The following is a 15,568-nucleotide window of genomic DNA, read 5'->3' as shown; positions in this document are numbered from 1 at the left end:
CCCCCACTGAACCTTTCATAAGTGTGATATCGCAGCCAAAGTTTGTCTCCAACTTCGCTCGTGTGTAATGTGTATCGGTAGCTCTAGATATGAAGGCAGTATCTGTGTGTGTGTCAGTCTGCAACCCCACCCGCCGATCTGGGCGGGCCACAAGCACCACAGAAAGACAGAGATCCCAGTGACCCCTGCAGGATTGAACAGACCTACAGACCAACCATCTCCTGGAGAACCATAATCCCACCCCAGAGCAGGACAGCAAAGGAACACCAGAGCAACAAAAGGCACCAATGTCATGTTTGGGGTTTCAACAGAACCCGAGAGCAGGCCAGGACACAGTGGTAAAATGGTCCAAAGAGTTTTATTTACAGGGGAACACTCAAAGTAAACAGAAGCAGTCCTCCTGGACAGCAGGGAGCTCGGGAGTTGACGTCAACATTTCACAGGTGAGTCCTTGAACAGAGACAGTCCCCCTGGACTGCAGAGAACTCGGGAAACAGGCTCAGCATGCTCACCAGCCCAACAGACGGCATGGAGGTCTCGAACATGCCGGGGAGACACGGAAGACTGAAGCAGTCCTCCTGGACTGCAGAGAACTCCGGAGACAGGCTCTGCACTTCTCAGGTCCAGCAAACAGCATGAAGACCTCAAATGTGCAGGGAAGACAGACCAAGCAAAGCCACGCCAACAAAGCCAGAATACTCCCACATCCAAGCCACAAAGCAACACACAACTCCAATACAAAGGAAACCAAGACTCTGGCCCTGAGAGGCAGGCACACCCTCCTTAAGTAGGTGGCCAGATGTAAATTGCCTGCAGGTGCGCCCGCCTGCAATGCCAGCTGCCACCAATTGAGCTCCTCACACCCCCTGCAGAGAAAACCAGGCACAACCCTGAACCCCAAAAACCAGCAGGGAGCAGGTACAGCACATTCCCAACTCCACCCAAAAACCAAACCCCTCCTTCCCAGACGCCAGCATATCTGGCCGTGAGGTCCCACAAGCCCAAGAGTGCACACACCCCTCCTCCAACCCAGGGCTGGGCCACCCACCCCACCCTGACAGTAACCCCGTGGCACCCAGGATCCAAGATGCAACATGCAACACACAATGGGAGGGGCACCTCACCCCCACCGCCACCAAATACACACACACACACGTTCATGCACACACTTATTACAATCTATGTGCTGGGAACCAGCATCCTGCCCAGCACTGGTTCCAGTGGAGTGGACTCCATCTTTCGGGCCGTTTGAGAACCCGTAATGTTGTTGTTTGAAAATTGATGCCTGCATGTGTGAAATAACTGCGGAGTGATGTAAAGATATGGAGTATGCTCAGTAAATGTTGTGTTTCTCTTTTTTTCATTTCCACTTGCTTCTCTGTAAAGCTCTTCTGTGTCACATTTATTGTCCTCTAAGCTCCTTCTGTTGCCCTATTAATACACGCACACACACACACACACACCACACACACACACACACACCGTTCCATACTTGCTAGCTTAGTGTTTCCTTTACACTGATTACTCTTACATGGTAATACGAGATGGAACAAAAGTGCTTGATCGTCACTAATAACAAAACTTTGATGATCCCTGCGGTTAAATATGAACACGTTTTATGATTGTGTCTATTTTTAATTTGCGGCATCTATCCTGCTGCTCAATTACAGATACTGCAGTTAACTTTAAATATTCCTTAGATATTTGGAAAGGGGAAAAAAAACTCAGAAGCACAGCAAATATTGTCATCATGTTATAAAATAACAGCTAAATGAGTAGCATCAATAGCAAAAAGTATTCAAATCCTACTGTAACGATCCCATTTAGCTAATGACACTGGTTGAACTGGTTATACAAAAGTTTGACTCTTCAGAAGAGTGTGATGAAGAAACCTGCTGCTTGTTACTCAAAAAAGATGGAGATGAACAAAGGAATAATACAGATTTATGATGAAATGGAGGGAGGGAATCAGCCAAACAGGGGGGTAAGAGAGTGTGAAGAAAGGGCAGGAGGACGGAGGGATGTTGGAGAGAGAAAGAGTGAGCGTGAGAGAGAGAGAGAGAGGAGGATTATTTACTGTTTTAAATGAGTAAATCGCTATTGTGTGAATCCAGCTCAGAAAATGAAAGAGAGGAAGGGGTGGGAGAGAAAGAGAGCCAGAGGAAGAGAGAAGGTTTATAGCAGCTTTGCACCAGCACTGATCTGCAAAACTATAGAGTCGATTTCAGTTCATGTAGTGTCTTTAAAATTGTCTTTTTTTTCATAGTTTTCCTTTTTTTAAAAAAACAAACAAACAAACAAACAACAAAACTTCCTGTTTTTTGAAAACGTGATGTGGAGCTGAAACCACTGCATACAGGTGGGTGAAATGGGTGCATGTGAGTGCATGTGAGAGAGAGAGGCTAATTACAGTTAGCTGGTGCAGTCATCATATGCAGTGTGTGTGTTGCTACTGCGTTAGGAGTGTGTCTGTACGTATGTGTGAGCAGTCATGTGACCACAACAACCTCCACAGGCTGAAAGATCCCAATCATCAGATCCTGTTTTTTCCTTGTTTGGTTCTGTTTTAGACTGGGACGTCTCTAAATTCTGAGAATTTACACTTTTTTTTACATAGTTCTGTTAGCATCGTTGCTATGCTACTTGACCTGGGGGGACATGGTGTGATTTCCTGGTTGTCACAGAAAGCTGTGTTGCCTCAGGGCTCCAGGAATGGCCAACCAGCGAGACACCCCGTGCAGCAGGGCAGGAGTGAGAACAACGCTGCTCCTCTGGATCATGATGGAATGTAAGTGTTGCCTTTGGCTGCACAATAGTGCGGGCGTTTGGGTGTGTGTGCGTGCACGCACGTCCAGGGGGCCAGGGTCAAACACGTGGGCGTTTATGCTCTTCAGCCCAAGAGGACCTGCGTGACGAAGGTAGGGAGGATTTAAGAAGGGAGGATCTAGAACAATTCGGTCTGTGGGTTTGAACTAAGGTGTCATTCTGGTGCTCATTCAATCATCCATTCAAAAAGTAGAAGGTTGATGTTTGAGAATTGTTTACAGTCACAGTAAGAGTTCTTTTCTTCTTCCCCTAGTCCCGCCGTCCCTCCTTCAGCCCCCCCTCCCTCTTTCCCTGCCAGTGGACATGGCCGTCATCCCTCAGAGTTGGCGCTTCCTCCCTCTGACCCAGGCAGAGCTGGGCCCCCTCTTCTCAAACTCCAGCCCCTTCTCCTTTTCCCAGAGCCTCTTCATTGTGCCTCCACATCATCACCCCCCACCGGCGAGCCTCCGGGCTTCATTCGGACCGTACTCAGTCACACAGGTAAGTTCTGACAGATCCCGTCAGCTGGTGCTGAAGCTAATGAGCTACGTTTTGTGTGTTTTTACAGCTCCTATCAGAGCCTGCCCTCCCCCCCTCGCACCTCCTGTCTGCCTCCCTCCTCTCAGAGCATGTAGAAAGAGAGAGGGATGCTAAAGGTCGGGAGAGGTTTACAGTGCGAGTTCTGTTCCATAAGTGGGGCGATTCTAGGTTTAGGAGAACCTGCATCACCCTGCATGCCTTCAAGGAGACAGAGGAGCACAGAGCCTCCTGCATGACACAGGTGAGACCCAGAGGAGGGGGATTTTGACCTCTTTCTCTCATTCTCATCCATCCCTTCGGTTCTTCCAGCCTCCTCTCGGGCTGTGTGTGGTGACCCTGACCCTGCCCAGCGACTGGTTTAGGACTCAACCCACCAACCAGTCAAACCAGGTTGTGGACAGGCGGCAGAGCGTTCTCCGCTACCAACACAAGCGTCACAACCGAAAGCAGAAAAGGTACCAGATGTTCTTTTCTTTTTCACTCTATTTCAACAAAATCCACACGTTTAGATGGAGGAGGGACCTCCTCAAAATCAGCAGGTAGTGTTTGAATAGTATCCTTTTGGTTTTCTGAACGGGTTGCCCAACAATATTTGTATCAATGTTCTATTCAGGCACCGTTCAGCAATTGGGAAGACGGAATTCCCACAGGCTCTAAGATACGAACGGGGCTCCGTGCAGAAACAAGTACAGCTTTACTACTCATCCTCCAGCATGATGGCAGACTTGGACCTGGAGCCACAAGGGTATGTGATGAGGACCACCTCGGCGGGCCGCTGGTTCTAATACCTATTAAAAATTGTGCTCAGGATCAAGATTATAAGTGTTCGTGTCCTCACACCTGTCCAGGTGTGTGGAGGACAGAACAGCTCCATCCCAGCAGCAGCTCATCCACATTAAAGCAGTGATGCTGAAGGAGTCAGAGATGGAAGGAAAGGAGAGCCGGAGCAAAGAAACCTGTCTGAATGGGCGAGAAGTTGAAGAGCTCGGCTTGGATACCAGCGTTTTGATCCGTTACCACAGGGGTCTGGTCCTGACCGGACAGCCGCTCATGGTGTCGGTGAATCTGAGAGCCAACCTCAGTGCTGAGGTGGTTATAATAAGGTAAATAAAAGGTATTTCTGCCTGCCACGTAGAGTACGGTCAGAACTTCGGATTTTGTAAGGTTATTTTTTTGGTGGAGGACTTTGCAATGCACATGGATTCCACACTGAATTTCAAGCCTGTTATCCTTCATTCCTGATGTTAAAGTCCTTCTGCTGAGCCGTAAAGTCCTGCATACATTGTTTTTGAAGTCAGTGTGTGTCATCAGGCTGAAGGTGAAGAAGAACTTGGTGTCGGTGGTGGCCCACAGATCTTTGACCCCTGACCTGTGGGACGTGACCCTGGAAAAAAGCCAAGACTCCAGTCACGACGTGGTGTCTATAATTTGCCGCAAACATAGCATCCATAAACATCCAATCAAGTAAATCATTTTTTCAGTCCTCATTTTATGTGCAATTATTTGTTTTGGTATCAGACTTATTGAATGCTGAAAAAGAGTCTGCATCTCCCTGCAGTTCCAAACCGCTCCACCAGGTGGCGTGTCTAACAGCTAGTGCCTTAAAGGGCAGCTTTGGAGTTGCAATGGCAGTCCATGTGGACTGGTGGGTGGAGTACTCTGACCACAGTAAACCAGTAATCCCCTCCAGAGCTGCAGTGAGCACCTTCTCTTTCATGGATCATCAGATCTTTGGAATTGCTCCCATCACAGAGGTGCTGAATTCGTCCCACTTCAGAGTTTTAAAACTCAGAATGCGGGTTTTCGAAATGTAACCCACGACCATGTGTTCCCCAGAGCAACATGCTCATCAACACAGCCATACTGACCAACCAGCCTGCGTCGCTCGCCGTTATGGTCCTCGCCATAAGCCACGACGAGAAGGTGTATGACGTCACCTCCGCTGCTACGTGCTATTCAGCTGATGAGAACACCGTAAAGGTCTGGATATCCCGTATTTAAAAAGGAAACCACTGTATTTTTTTTTATGCAGGTGACTTAGCATGATCATCTTTAATCTCTATTCTGACTCCAGGTAACCAGCAACTGCTCTGCCATCTTTGTAGACGGCAGTGAGTCAGGGTTGGGGAGCACGTGTGCAAAGGTGGAGTTTGTCCTGGGGACGCTCCGTGGTTCCGTGTGTCTAGAAGTCTGGGCTCCCTCGGTTCCCCTCCAAGTGTCCCTCTCGGACCCTGTTCTTAATGCCATCAATGGTTGGAATCACATCACAGAGAAGGGGTAAGAGACTCCAACCGCTCGGGGAAAGTAATGATTTCGGTTTGGTGAGGGGAAGGTGCCGAGCGGATAAAGCTACCTTTTTGCCACCAGAGCCTGTGTTTGTCTCATCAGGTGTGTCCCGGTCTATCAACGGTCCTCAATCCAGGTTTTGACTCAGTTCACTGCCCAAGACTCTAACAGCAGAACCACCCATCTCCTGGGTTCCCCGGACTGGTTTGTGGACGTCACCGAGTTGGTTCTCGACCTGCTGAGAATTGAGGACCCTCGCGTGGCCTCCTTTGGACCTCAGAAACACATCATCGGTTTACAACCCGGAAAGACGTCATTGCACGTAGGTTGATGGATAACCGCTTCCAACTGGACCCGGAATTTAATTCACACCGTCACCTCCTGAATAGGGTTCATATCCCGCTCCTGCTCATCTCCTCAGGTCATCTCAGAGCAGTGGGACGGTATCCTGGGTAGATGTGAGATCACCGTGACGACCGAACCTGTCAACCCCGGGGACCTGTCTGTTCAGGTGGTCAGCGACCTTGGCATGTCGGTCACGGCGAGCCCTGCTCACCCTTTCATCACCACGGTGACAGTGACGGCCTACAACATCCTCTACAACCACCAGCAGGTGAGATTTGGATTAACTCCACCAGTATGGCCACAGAGATGCGGCGGATATGGAATACCGTTATGGTTGGAGGAGGAACCATCCTCAGTTTGTCATTTTTCTTTCCAGGAGGCATCGGTCAACGTGTGGCTTCAGTTCAGTGACGACACCGCCTCCCTCCTGTCTTCCTTCAGCGATCTCCCCCACTTTCTGAGTCTCTCCTCGTTGGCTGAGACCGTGGTCGTAGTCCCACCTGGCCAAAGCCAGCGCGCCTTCGCTCAAGGGGACGGAGGAGGGCCTTTATTGTTTGCCGAGCTTCTCATTTCCATCTGCTACGGCCAGCAAGCGGCATCCAGCTCTGTCAACGAAGGCGACGAGACGGGATCTGAAGGGAGCAGGACCAGGATGCTAGCAAAAGGGTCTGGTTGGATAAGAGTCAACCTCGACCTGGGCTTCCTGCCCAAAACTGGGGAAGGCAGGGAGTTTGATGTTGACATCCCTGACATACTGGTGGAGTCAAACGGTGACCTTTATGTGTCCAACAACTATAGACACAGGAATGTGAGTAGTGACTATAAGATCGGGAAGCAAAACAACGGCTGGAACAAGGTGGCACAGGGAGAAACTGTATATGGGAAGCACTTGGAAAGAGCCGTGCAGATGCCGGGCCAAGAGGAGGGTGCTGTGTACTTTTCCTCGAGCCACGAAAAAAAGCAAGGCTGGACAGAGGACAGCTATCAGCAGGAGGACGCTCACGACCTGGAGGTGGGCGTGGCGGCCGTCCTCTCCCTGCTGGGCATCTTCGCCGTTCTCTTCCTCGCCAACTTTCTCCCGAGCGCCCTGCGAGGCAGGGGGACCTCCAAACCGGAGCCGGGAGCAGAACCAGAGCGAGCTGCACAGGAAGCTGAAGAAAGGAAGAAGACGGAGGATGAGAAAACGGAGCAGCAGGAGGACAGGGATGACGACAAAGTCGAGATCATTTGCTGATGGAACCCAGAACTCACAAACCAGAAGGCGTTGGTGGATTCCCGAGCTTGCTTGACGGCCTTTATCCTGTTTCTACTGTCAGGATGGAGGACCAGGGATCGATCTCGGGGGGGGGGGGGGGGGGACCGGGAGCTTTGACGAACCATCAGAAGAGTTCGATTCCACTTTTATATTTATCGCCCTAAATCATGTCTATTGTGACCACTGACGGGTTCTTTTTTATAACTTGCAGGTTCCTGAATGTTGTGGTAAATAGAGAGTTCCTTCTGCCGTTCCCAGGTCACCAAATCAAAGTGAAGGGTTTTCCCAAACAGCTTTGAGGTCATCCGATTAGATCGTGTGGGATGTTCCACAACACAGATTAAAGAATCCGCCTAAACAATCACCCACTCTGGCTCCGCATAATCTATGGATTAGATTCCCCGTCCGTGTTATTTAAACCTTCCAGTTTGTGTTGTAATTGTTCTGTCCAGTGATTCTCACCCTGTAATTTTAACTATTTACTTTTAATGCATCGGTACTGTTTATAACACTGTTAAAATAAAGACAAAATAAGACACCTTATCTCACTCTATTCTTTCAGATTATAGAAACCCAGCGTCACAAACCAACCAGGTTTTCTGACCTACCAGGTAGACAACTGAAAGCAATTTTCTGCCCGGAAAGATAGAAAATCCGGTTTGGAATTGCCTGGATTTCAACCCCAGGCTTGTCTAATTTGGTCTAGAGTGGATGGCCTGTTGTCACTGAGCAAAAACTGCCCTTTCTGTGGTACTAATTCAGCTTTATTCAACTGGACTTGATTTACAAAACAACCAGACACCCCCCTGACCCAGCAAAAGCGGGAATAATGCCCTTTGAACAGGAAGAAACCTTGAGCAGGACCATGCTCAAAGGGCGACGCTCCGGCTGATGGTCGGGTGGGGAAAGAAGGAGAAGGGAAGACGGAAAGAGAAGAATCGAAACATACGGAAAAGACCTAAAGTCAAAAGTAAACTTTATAGTTGTGGATTGTAAGCCAAAAATACATTTTTATGTGTTTGCAGCAGATAGTTAATAGGAAACACACTTCAAAACTCCCATTAAATAACTTGTGTTGCTCTGCCGACAGCTACTGAGGCCGTCGGTAACGCCACCTGGACCATAAATGAAAAGAAGTTCAACTTCAAGTAAGTTTAAGTGGCTGCACACGTCACGCCAGCTCCCCCCTGGCCTGCGGGGCACAGCGTGTGGCGGACTGCTGGTGCGTCCTTAGATTGCAGATCCAGGCAAAGCGCTTTCCACACTGGTCACAGGCGTATGGCTTCTCCCCCGTGTGGACCCGCTGGTGCTTCTTCAGGTTGCCCGCCTCAGAAAAGCGTTTTCCGCAGCTGTCGCAGCGGAACGGCCTCTCCCCCGTGTGGACCCTCTTGTGGGCCTCCAGGTTGGACAGACCAGAGAAAGCTTTGCCGCAGACCCGACATATATAACTCCTCCGCCGACGCTCCGCTGGTAAGCTGCCGAGTTGGGCGTTATAGCCGCCCTGGTGGTGCGCAGCGGCAGCCGCGTCCACGCTGGGGTGGGCCGCTTTAGCTCCCCTCACAGAAAAAACTGAGGTAGAACTTTTACCGCCCTCTGTGGCAGCAGTCTGCGTAGAAGCAGCCTCCGTTGGTGGTTCGGAAATCCTGCCGCCGTTGCCGCGCAGCAGCAGCGGAGCGGATCTGTCTCTGGTGACGGCTGGCGCTCCGCTCCACGGGGGCTGCTTCCCGAAAGGTGCCGACACCAACATGTCTGTGGACGGAACACACGAGCCCATGAGAGTACGTCCACAAAACCACGTAACAGGTACCAATACCGGAGAACTATCGCTTTGCCATGTGCACGTTTGCTAGCGTCATCGCAACAATTTGCCTGTTCTAGCTTAAAAATATAGTTGTCAGTATATCACTGATGGTGGGAGCTGTCTGTTAGGCTGGGAGGCAGAGGGTTCCCGGTTCAAAACCCGGTGTGGACGAAACATGGAACGTGCAGGAACACCGCTGAAGTACCCTTGAGCAAGGTACCGAACTGCCAAATGCTCACATAGGGCCCTGCGATGAGCTAGCAAAACATTCAGGGGTGGACCCAGCCTTGGCTTCATCCCCATGACCCCAAAAGGGACATAGAGGCCAAGACAAAGAAGAATATATGTAAAAGGTTCGACCCCTTATTGGGGTAAATGTTGACATGAGTGCTCAACTGCACTCACGCCTGTTTGTGAGAGCCTACATGAACTTCTCCGCAGCATTGATGGGAGAAAAAGAATGAAAACAGTGAGGGGACACTGCTCAGTTACTGTAATGCACAGGTGTGGTGATGTCTGCTACCTTGTGGCCCCAGACGGCGGACGTGAGCTGTAGAGGAGAAACCGGGCCTTTCGTTGATGGTCAGCACCGATGAGGTGGAGCCGTGCTGAGGCTGTGACTCGGACTCAATGATCAGGACTCCGTCCTGGCCACAATCCGGGGAGTCACCGGCGGCAAAAGAGCAGGAAGGCCCATCCCTGGCAGCCACGGACTCACTGTCCGGGGCCCAGCGGGTGAAGAAGGTCTCCAGTTCAAAGAGGGAGTAGTCAGAACCCAACTGGCCGCGATGGGTGTTCCCAGAAGGGCTCAACACTGTTTTGCTCTCCTGAAGCTTCAGCTGAACCACTGCTTTGGTACCAGGATCCTGAACCACTACGGGGGGCTTCTGAGCTCCTTCCAGCTGTTAAATCAGGAGAACAAACACAAAAACTGTGTTACATTTTAGATCTATTTGTAGCGTTAGCATTAGCAGAGCCCGATTCGTTCATGACCTTATTAGACATATATACATGTACCTGTGTGTACGTACAGTATGTGGAACAGGACCTTTATTAAATGAATATACACTGTTCCACAGGTATTCCAGATTTGATAATATTGTGTCACAATTGTTAGATTTTTTTTTTTAAAACAGCTAATAATAAAAACACAAATTCACATTTAGTTTTAATACGTTTTAATGATTCACACTGAGAGGTTACAGAATTGTGACACAATAGAAAACACGCGATTTATATTTTACAAGTACACAGCCGTGAGGAAACTAAAGAGGCTTAGAAGAAATGGAGGTATTGTTCCAGTCTGAAACGGGTGGAAGAACATGGGACACGTATTGCTGTTCCTCATTCAGAATCCAAGATTGTTTAAAATTTCTTTGGCTCCAAACATTCTTTCAAGAGTTACATATATATATGCGCATATTTATATGGACATACAGGCTTTGGGCTTTATCCATGGATGTGAATTCATAATTTATCTGACATTTGCCATTTAAAAACGAGCCTTTTTACACTCATCTGTTCCCACAACTAAGCCTGAATTATTAAACTGATATTTGGTTATTTCTCCGTGTTCCAACAAGATTTTCAATTGAAATCTGACTAAGTGAAATATCGGAAGTTCTCAAACATGATCAGTGTGACGGCCTCTACGTCTGTGGGTGGTGTCTTTTCTGGTGTTTCTTCAGGTTGCTTGGGTCAGAGAACCTCTCAGCGCACAAGGAGCACTGGTACGGTCTCTCCCCGGTGTGGATGTTCTTGTGGATCTTCAGGTTCCAGAACTGGGAGAACTTTTTGCCGCATATAGTGCAGCCGTAGGGTCTCTCTCCAGTGTGAGTTCTGAGGTGGGACTCTAGATTTGCTGGGGAGCTGAACACTTTACTGCAGAACCTGCAGACGCAGAGCTTTTTCTTTGGGACTCTCTGAGGGCTTGAATCTAGAAACTGCTGAGGTCCTAAACCCAAAGCCTGAATTGGCCTGGACTCTTGGGGCAAATTAATCAGAGGAGTTTCCTGAAAATAGCGTCTACAGTTTTCAGCCAAGCCCCTTCCTTTTGAGCTCTGAGCAGCCAGGGCCCTCACGGAGCCCAGCTCTGCTCCAGGCTGTGCGGCGGGCAGGAAAGGGACAGGGACACAGCGGGAGGAGGGCCCCGGGAGGCCGCCGTCCTGACAATAACCACCCCCACCAGCTGTCCAAAGCAAAGCATGGCCATGGCTGACCTCTGAGACGTCCGACGCGCGCTCCTGCTCGTCAGGCAGCGGGTTGACCGAAGACTGCGAGGTGTCATCAAATGGTTGGACACCTCTGTAGTTGTCAGTGCTGGACTCCACTAAACCTAAACACAAAGACACAGACATCTTACCATCTTTCCCCCCACTTCAGACGCCGTCTACGACTCCAGCAGGAGCGATTTCGACTATACAAGCACCAACTCACCCTCCTGGATGCTGAGGCTCGTCTGCCGGGTTCCCTCCTCCACTTTCACCAGCACCAAGTCGGGCTCCTCCTCCGACTGCAGGCGGAGAAAAAAAAACACACCATAAAAAGACATAATGAGCAAAATAGCTACAAAACAACACAGCTCAAATCCATATAGTAGAAAGAATGGAGACATGGATCAGCACTATAGGAAATAGGCAATAATGTATGTATTTATCAATATTAATGAGTATCTGAGTATACGGTACAATAGCCTGACTGTACGCAGCCTAGACGTCACCCTGAGGAGCAGGACACCTGTAAAAGAGATCTATAACACGTTTTAGGGGAAGCTTCTTAAGTCTGCTCCATTTGACTGCATCCAGACACGGATTAAACTGGATGTCCGTGGGACAGACGCAGCAACAGTTGATACACAGGAGCGATGTCAGACCCAAACCACAGGCAGGGGCGATGAAGCCTGTGTCCCGATTCCCATCTCTGATTTCACAGTTTCAGGGTTGGAACTGCAGGATGCAGAAAGACGCTCCCGGGGGGGTGAAGAGCTGAAGCGTTAAAGCCGGTCTAAGAGCTGTGAAAGGGTTTCTGTCAGAGACTAACGGGTGCGTTCAATAAATGAGCTGGCAGAGGTGAAAACACCGGTTCTGAACACCTGCTTGTGTCCAGAGCGTGAAAGACACATGGTCTAAATTATTGGCGGCCTTTCTAACCGGTTTATACTGGGACTGTAGGTGGTTTTGAAGCATTTTTGTGGGTGTATCACACAACTAAAAATGAGATCTAATCCAGCAGTGCCAAACCTTCCTGGTAAATGTCACTGCGATCACGTGGAACCAAAAAAATAAGCCTTTATTAACCCAGAAACAACAAATAAACAACCAAGTGAATGTGCACAATGTTCCCACAAGCACATTTTATTTGGCAAACTGACATCATTCTGTTACAAAACCACATCAGGTGCGTTTAACGTGCAGGTTTGTCCGTCCAGCCGTCGCCGTCCTGCTGCCCCTCAGCCTCACAACATCGGCTCAACATTCTGACTGTTGTCGGACCAGCACAAACACACTGAGCAGCTCCACAGCACTTCAATGGTGACTTTGGATATCCTCAACATTTTCGCTCCCATACTCGAGATCAAATTTCGGATGTTATTTCAGTTCGCACAGTACCGTCTATAAATTTACAAAGTAAACCTACTGAGTTGGCAATTGGACAATACTGTTTTTTGTTTTTTATTAATGAAAAGAAAATGACTACGTCCCTCTGAGTTGAACAGATGCCCGAACTAAAACAACAGGACAAAAACAGGACAGGGAACTGAAGTATCACTATGTGAAATTTAAAAACAACAAGCCAAAAACAGAGAGTTCAGGTCTGGTCTCCTTCGGTGTAAACATCTGGGTGGCTTTTTCGCTGGTGCGCCTTTAGATTTCGAATCCAGGCAAATCCTTTACTACACACGCCGCAGCTGTAGGGTTTCTCCCCGGTGTGAACCCGGTGGTGTTTCCTCAGGTTCCCAGCTTCAGAGAACATCTTCCCACAGGTGGAGCAGCTGAACGGCTTCTCCCCAGTGTGGACACGTTGGTGGATCTCCACCTTCTTGGGCCTGTTAAAGGCCTTTCCACAATAGCTGCACACAAATAGTCTCTGTTTGCTGCCGGGCGGATGGTGCACTTTGTGAGCATCGGCTAGCTGCTGGGAGAGGGGGAAACCGAGGCTGCAACCAGTCCAGCCATTCGCACTGGTGGATGGAAAATCGGCCGCTATCATGGAATATGAGCACGACGGTCCCCGTCCTTCCATGACGGCCTGGGACTGCTCGTCAAACTGTCGAGCGAGCGCGCTATCGCTTCCGCCGTCGACGCACAGCGCATCAAAATTTGCGCCTCCGTCTTCAGCAAACTGCTGAGGGTTTGTGGCTTCCTGCTGCGAGTCACTCACTTCACACTTAAGATGAGGGGAGGAGTCACTGACCTCCACTCCTCCGCTGATGCCGCCGCCGCCGCTACGCTTCATCCTCCTGCTTTGAGTCCCGGAAAGGTGCTGGAGCTGGCAGGAAGTGGACTGGCTGTCCTGATGTTCCAGGATGGACCCTGCAGCTCCAAAAGGGATACAGTCCACCACACCTTAATAAAGAAGAAGAAGAACACCTTAAGAGCCTGTACATGACATTCTGTTCACATTAAATTAAGCGTGGCGGATTTTTCGGATTTTCGGATCGCGTGCTCACCGTCATCTCCTATTAGCTGCACGTCCGGTTCTGCTTTTTCCTCTTCTGAGCCGTTGGGCTCAACTTTCTCCTCCTTCACGGTCACCGCCTCTGGCTCCACCAGCTCCACGTCTGGACACTGAACAACAGAATTTCGGTCACCCTCAGATTCACGGCCATACCGCTACAACACGGGGTGGTTTTGCAAAGCGAGCAGCCGTTTAAATGCCGTTCGGTGGCAACAGGGCAGCCAAGTTAAAGGTCCTTAAATGTTAAAAGGTCCTTAAAGCGCTCCTAAAATATTGGTAAAGCTGCCCATCAATCCCTTCAGAACTTTATGCTTCTGTGTGTACACAATGACACAGTCTCCACGGTGGGCTCACCTGGCTCACGACATTGTCGGAGTGAATAAGCTTGGCGGGGGTGTTTCCTGCAGCGGCCCTTTCGGACCACAAACCCATGTCCATCCGAGGGTGAAACACACCATCTAAAAAGAGACAAACGTCTTTTAATGAAAGCGCGTTTCCTCCCCACTGGCATCAACTAGCTAAGTTTATAGAATTCCCATTATAAACTAACACATTCATGCATTCATCATAGGGGGGCTTAACTTTGTGGATGTAGAATTGGCTACAGTGGCATTTTTGTCATGACGAGAATGTTTTTCTGGTCAAATTCTTCCATTTTTTCTACTGAAGCAACATGGCGACTGTGTGTCTGCACATCGTGAATTCCTGCTACTATTCTCAGGGCCGCCAGGATCCATTAATTAGCTCTTCAGTTAACAGGATAGTTTTAAAACACCTGCAAAATCATCAAAATTTAAATGTAAAATTCAGATTTTGGTGCACGGGCTGCGAAGATGCTGCACATCCCCAGTGTGTTGTCTGCAAAGACCCCATTCAAAAAGTATTGAAAGCATTTTTGTTTAAAGTCATGCTGAATTGGAGCAACACAGGGCCACAGTAGCATCCCACGGTGGGTATGGAGTCCTCAGCAGGGTACAGAAACACACCAAGACTGTCTAAATACACCGTCTCCATGTCCACTGCAGGCAGCATAAAAAGCTTCTCCTCCTTTTAAAATGTGAGAAAATGATAAAATGTTGCTTATACCGCCAACTACCGACGATAACTTGATGGAAATACATTAAATGTTTAGAGGGGAAACAGTAGGTACTAGCAGATGTGTATTTATTTCCTTTTAATGACCTCTGAAGCCAAAAAGTAAAGACATCTCTGGGTGTGTTAAAGTCATGATTAAGGTGTAGTTCTTAGACGACTTCGGTTCACCACGACTATTCTTGGAGGAAAAGCAATTATTTGAATGTCCCAAAAATGAAATTCGGCTTTAAAGCAGCGCATTAGCCCAACACGACACCACTGCTGTCCATTTACCGGAGGAAGGGGGGGACTGTCTGAGCCTGTCTCCGGTGTGGATCTGAACCCTGGGTCGGTTCATGACGCTTTCCCGGAGCCTCCTCTCTGCGGTTCCCCGGGCCATCTTAAGCTCTAGTAGGTGTAACTTCCTTTTCAAGACTTTATTTTCCGTCTGACATTGAGTCATCTGCAGTCGGACGACCGCGTAGTCATCGTCGACCAGTTTGCAGATCTCTGCTACCGCTGCGTTTGCCAGCGCTTCCATGATGGAGGCCAGCTGAGTCTGAAAGGCCAGGCGGTTGGACATTGTTCACTATGGGACTCCTTGTCTTTACGCCACTGTGTAGATCCCCCTGCTGGATCGCTGCGTCAAACTAGTACACCAATGTAAACATTTGTCTGTCCGAGTCTCGATCACGATGACAATAAAAAAGGGAATTCTGGCTAACGAAAGGAGTCCGTTGTTTTCGGCACAGCAAGTACTTCTTCGTGGCTTTTACACGTACTCG

The 15,568-nt window shown here is 49.1% G+C and overlaps 2 protein-coding genes across 3 annotated transcripts; one reads left to right on the top strand and one right to left on the bottom strand.

The window, feature by feature from the left end:
- The first annotated feature begins 2,131 nt into the window (after positions 1–2,131).
- tmem132a (transmembrane protein 132A) lies at positions 2,132–7,769 on the top strand. Its single transcript, XM_057036824.1, has 14 exons — positions 2,132–2,359; positions 2,703–2,788; positions 3,080–3,306; positions 3,374–3,586; positions 3,655–3,800; positions 3,959–4,090; positions 4,194–4,448; positions 4,657–4,809; positions 4,904–5,099; positions 5,182–5,325; positions 5,420–5,622; positions 5,734–5,953; positions 6,053–6,244; positions 6,353–7,769. The coding sequence occupies exons 2-14, from the start codon at positions 2,713–2,715 to the stop codon at positions 7,208–7,210; spliced, it is 3,015 nt and encodes a 1,004-aa protein (XP_056892804.1). The 5' UTR covers positions 2,132–2,359; positions 2,703–2,712; the 3' UTR covers positions 7,211–7,769.
- Positions 7,770–8,190: 421 nt separating this feature from the next.
- On the bottom strand, positions 8,191–15,549 carry si:ch211-89o9.6 (transcription factor Sp1). Of its 2 annotated transcripts, none has more exons than XM_057036829.1 (8): positions 15,078–15,549; positions 14,064–14,167; positions 13,702–13,819; positions 13,413–13,597; positions 11,469–11,544; positions 11,252–11,367; positions 9,556–9,934; positions 8,191–8,980 (listed from the first exon to the last, which is right to left on the bottom strand). In XM_057036829.1, exons 1-8 carry the CDS (start codon positions 15,364–15,366, stop codon positions 8,403–8,405), a joined length of 1,845 nt encoding a protein of 614 aa, XP_056892809.1. In that variant the 5' UTR covers positions 15,367–15,549; the 3' UTR covers positions 8,191–8,402. The 2 variants fall into 2 exon arrangements, with proteins under 2 accessions (XP_056892809.1, XP_056892810.1); XM_057036830.1 differs by having other exon boundaries at positions 13,446–13,597.
- Between the last annotated feature and the right edge of the window lie 19 nt (positions 15,550–15,568).

This window comes from Takifugu flavidus, chromosome 6 (assembly GCF_003711565.1).
Source record: "Takifugu flavidus isolate HTHZ2018 chromosome 6, ASM371156v2, whole genome shotgun sequence".
Lineage (NCBI taxonomy): Eukaryota > Metazoa > Chordata > Actinopteri > Tetraodontiformes > Tetraodontidae > Takifugu > Takifugu flavidus.
This window is presented reverse-complemented; position numbering and strand designations above follow the sequence as displayed.

Coding starts and splice junctions, on each gene's coding strand:
- tmem132a (XM_057036824.1), top strand. CDS start 2,713: ATGGCCAACCAGCGAGACACCCCGTGCAGCAGGGCAGGAGTGAGAACA. Junction 2,789..3,079: donor CCTCTGGATCATGATGGAAT/GTAAGTGTTGCC, acceptor TTCTTCCCCTAG/TCCCGCCGTCCCTCCTTCAG. Junction 4,810..4,903: donor ATCCATAAACATCCAATCAA/GTAAATCATTTT, acceptor ATCTCCCTGCAG/TTCCAAACCGCTCCACCAGG.
- si:ch211-89o9.6 (XM_057036829.1), bottom strand. CDS start 15,366: ATGTCCAACCGCCTGGCCTTTCAGACTCAGCTGGCCTCCATCATGGAA. Junction 11,545..13,412: donor CCCCTCATCTTAAGTGTGAA/GTGAGTGACTCG, acceptor CTCCGCCTGCAG/TCGGAGGAGGAGCCCGACTT. Junction 8,981..9,555: donor CCGCCGTCTGGGGCCACAAG/GTAGCAGACATC, acceptor TTCCGTCCACAG/ACATGTTGGTGTCGGCACCT.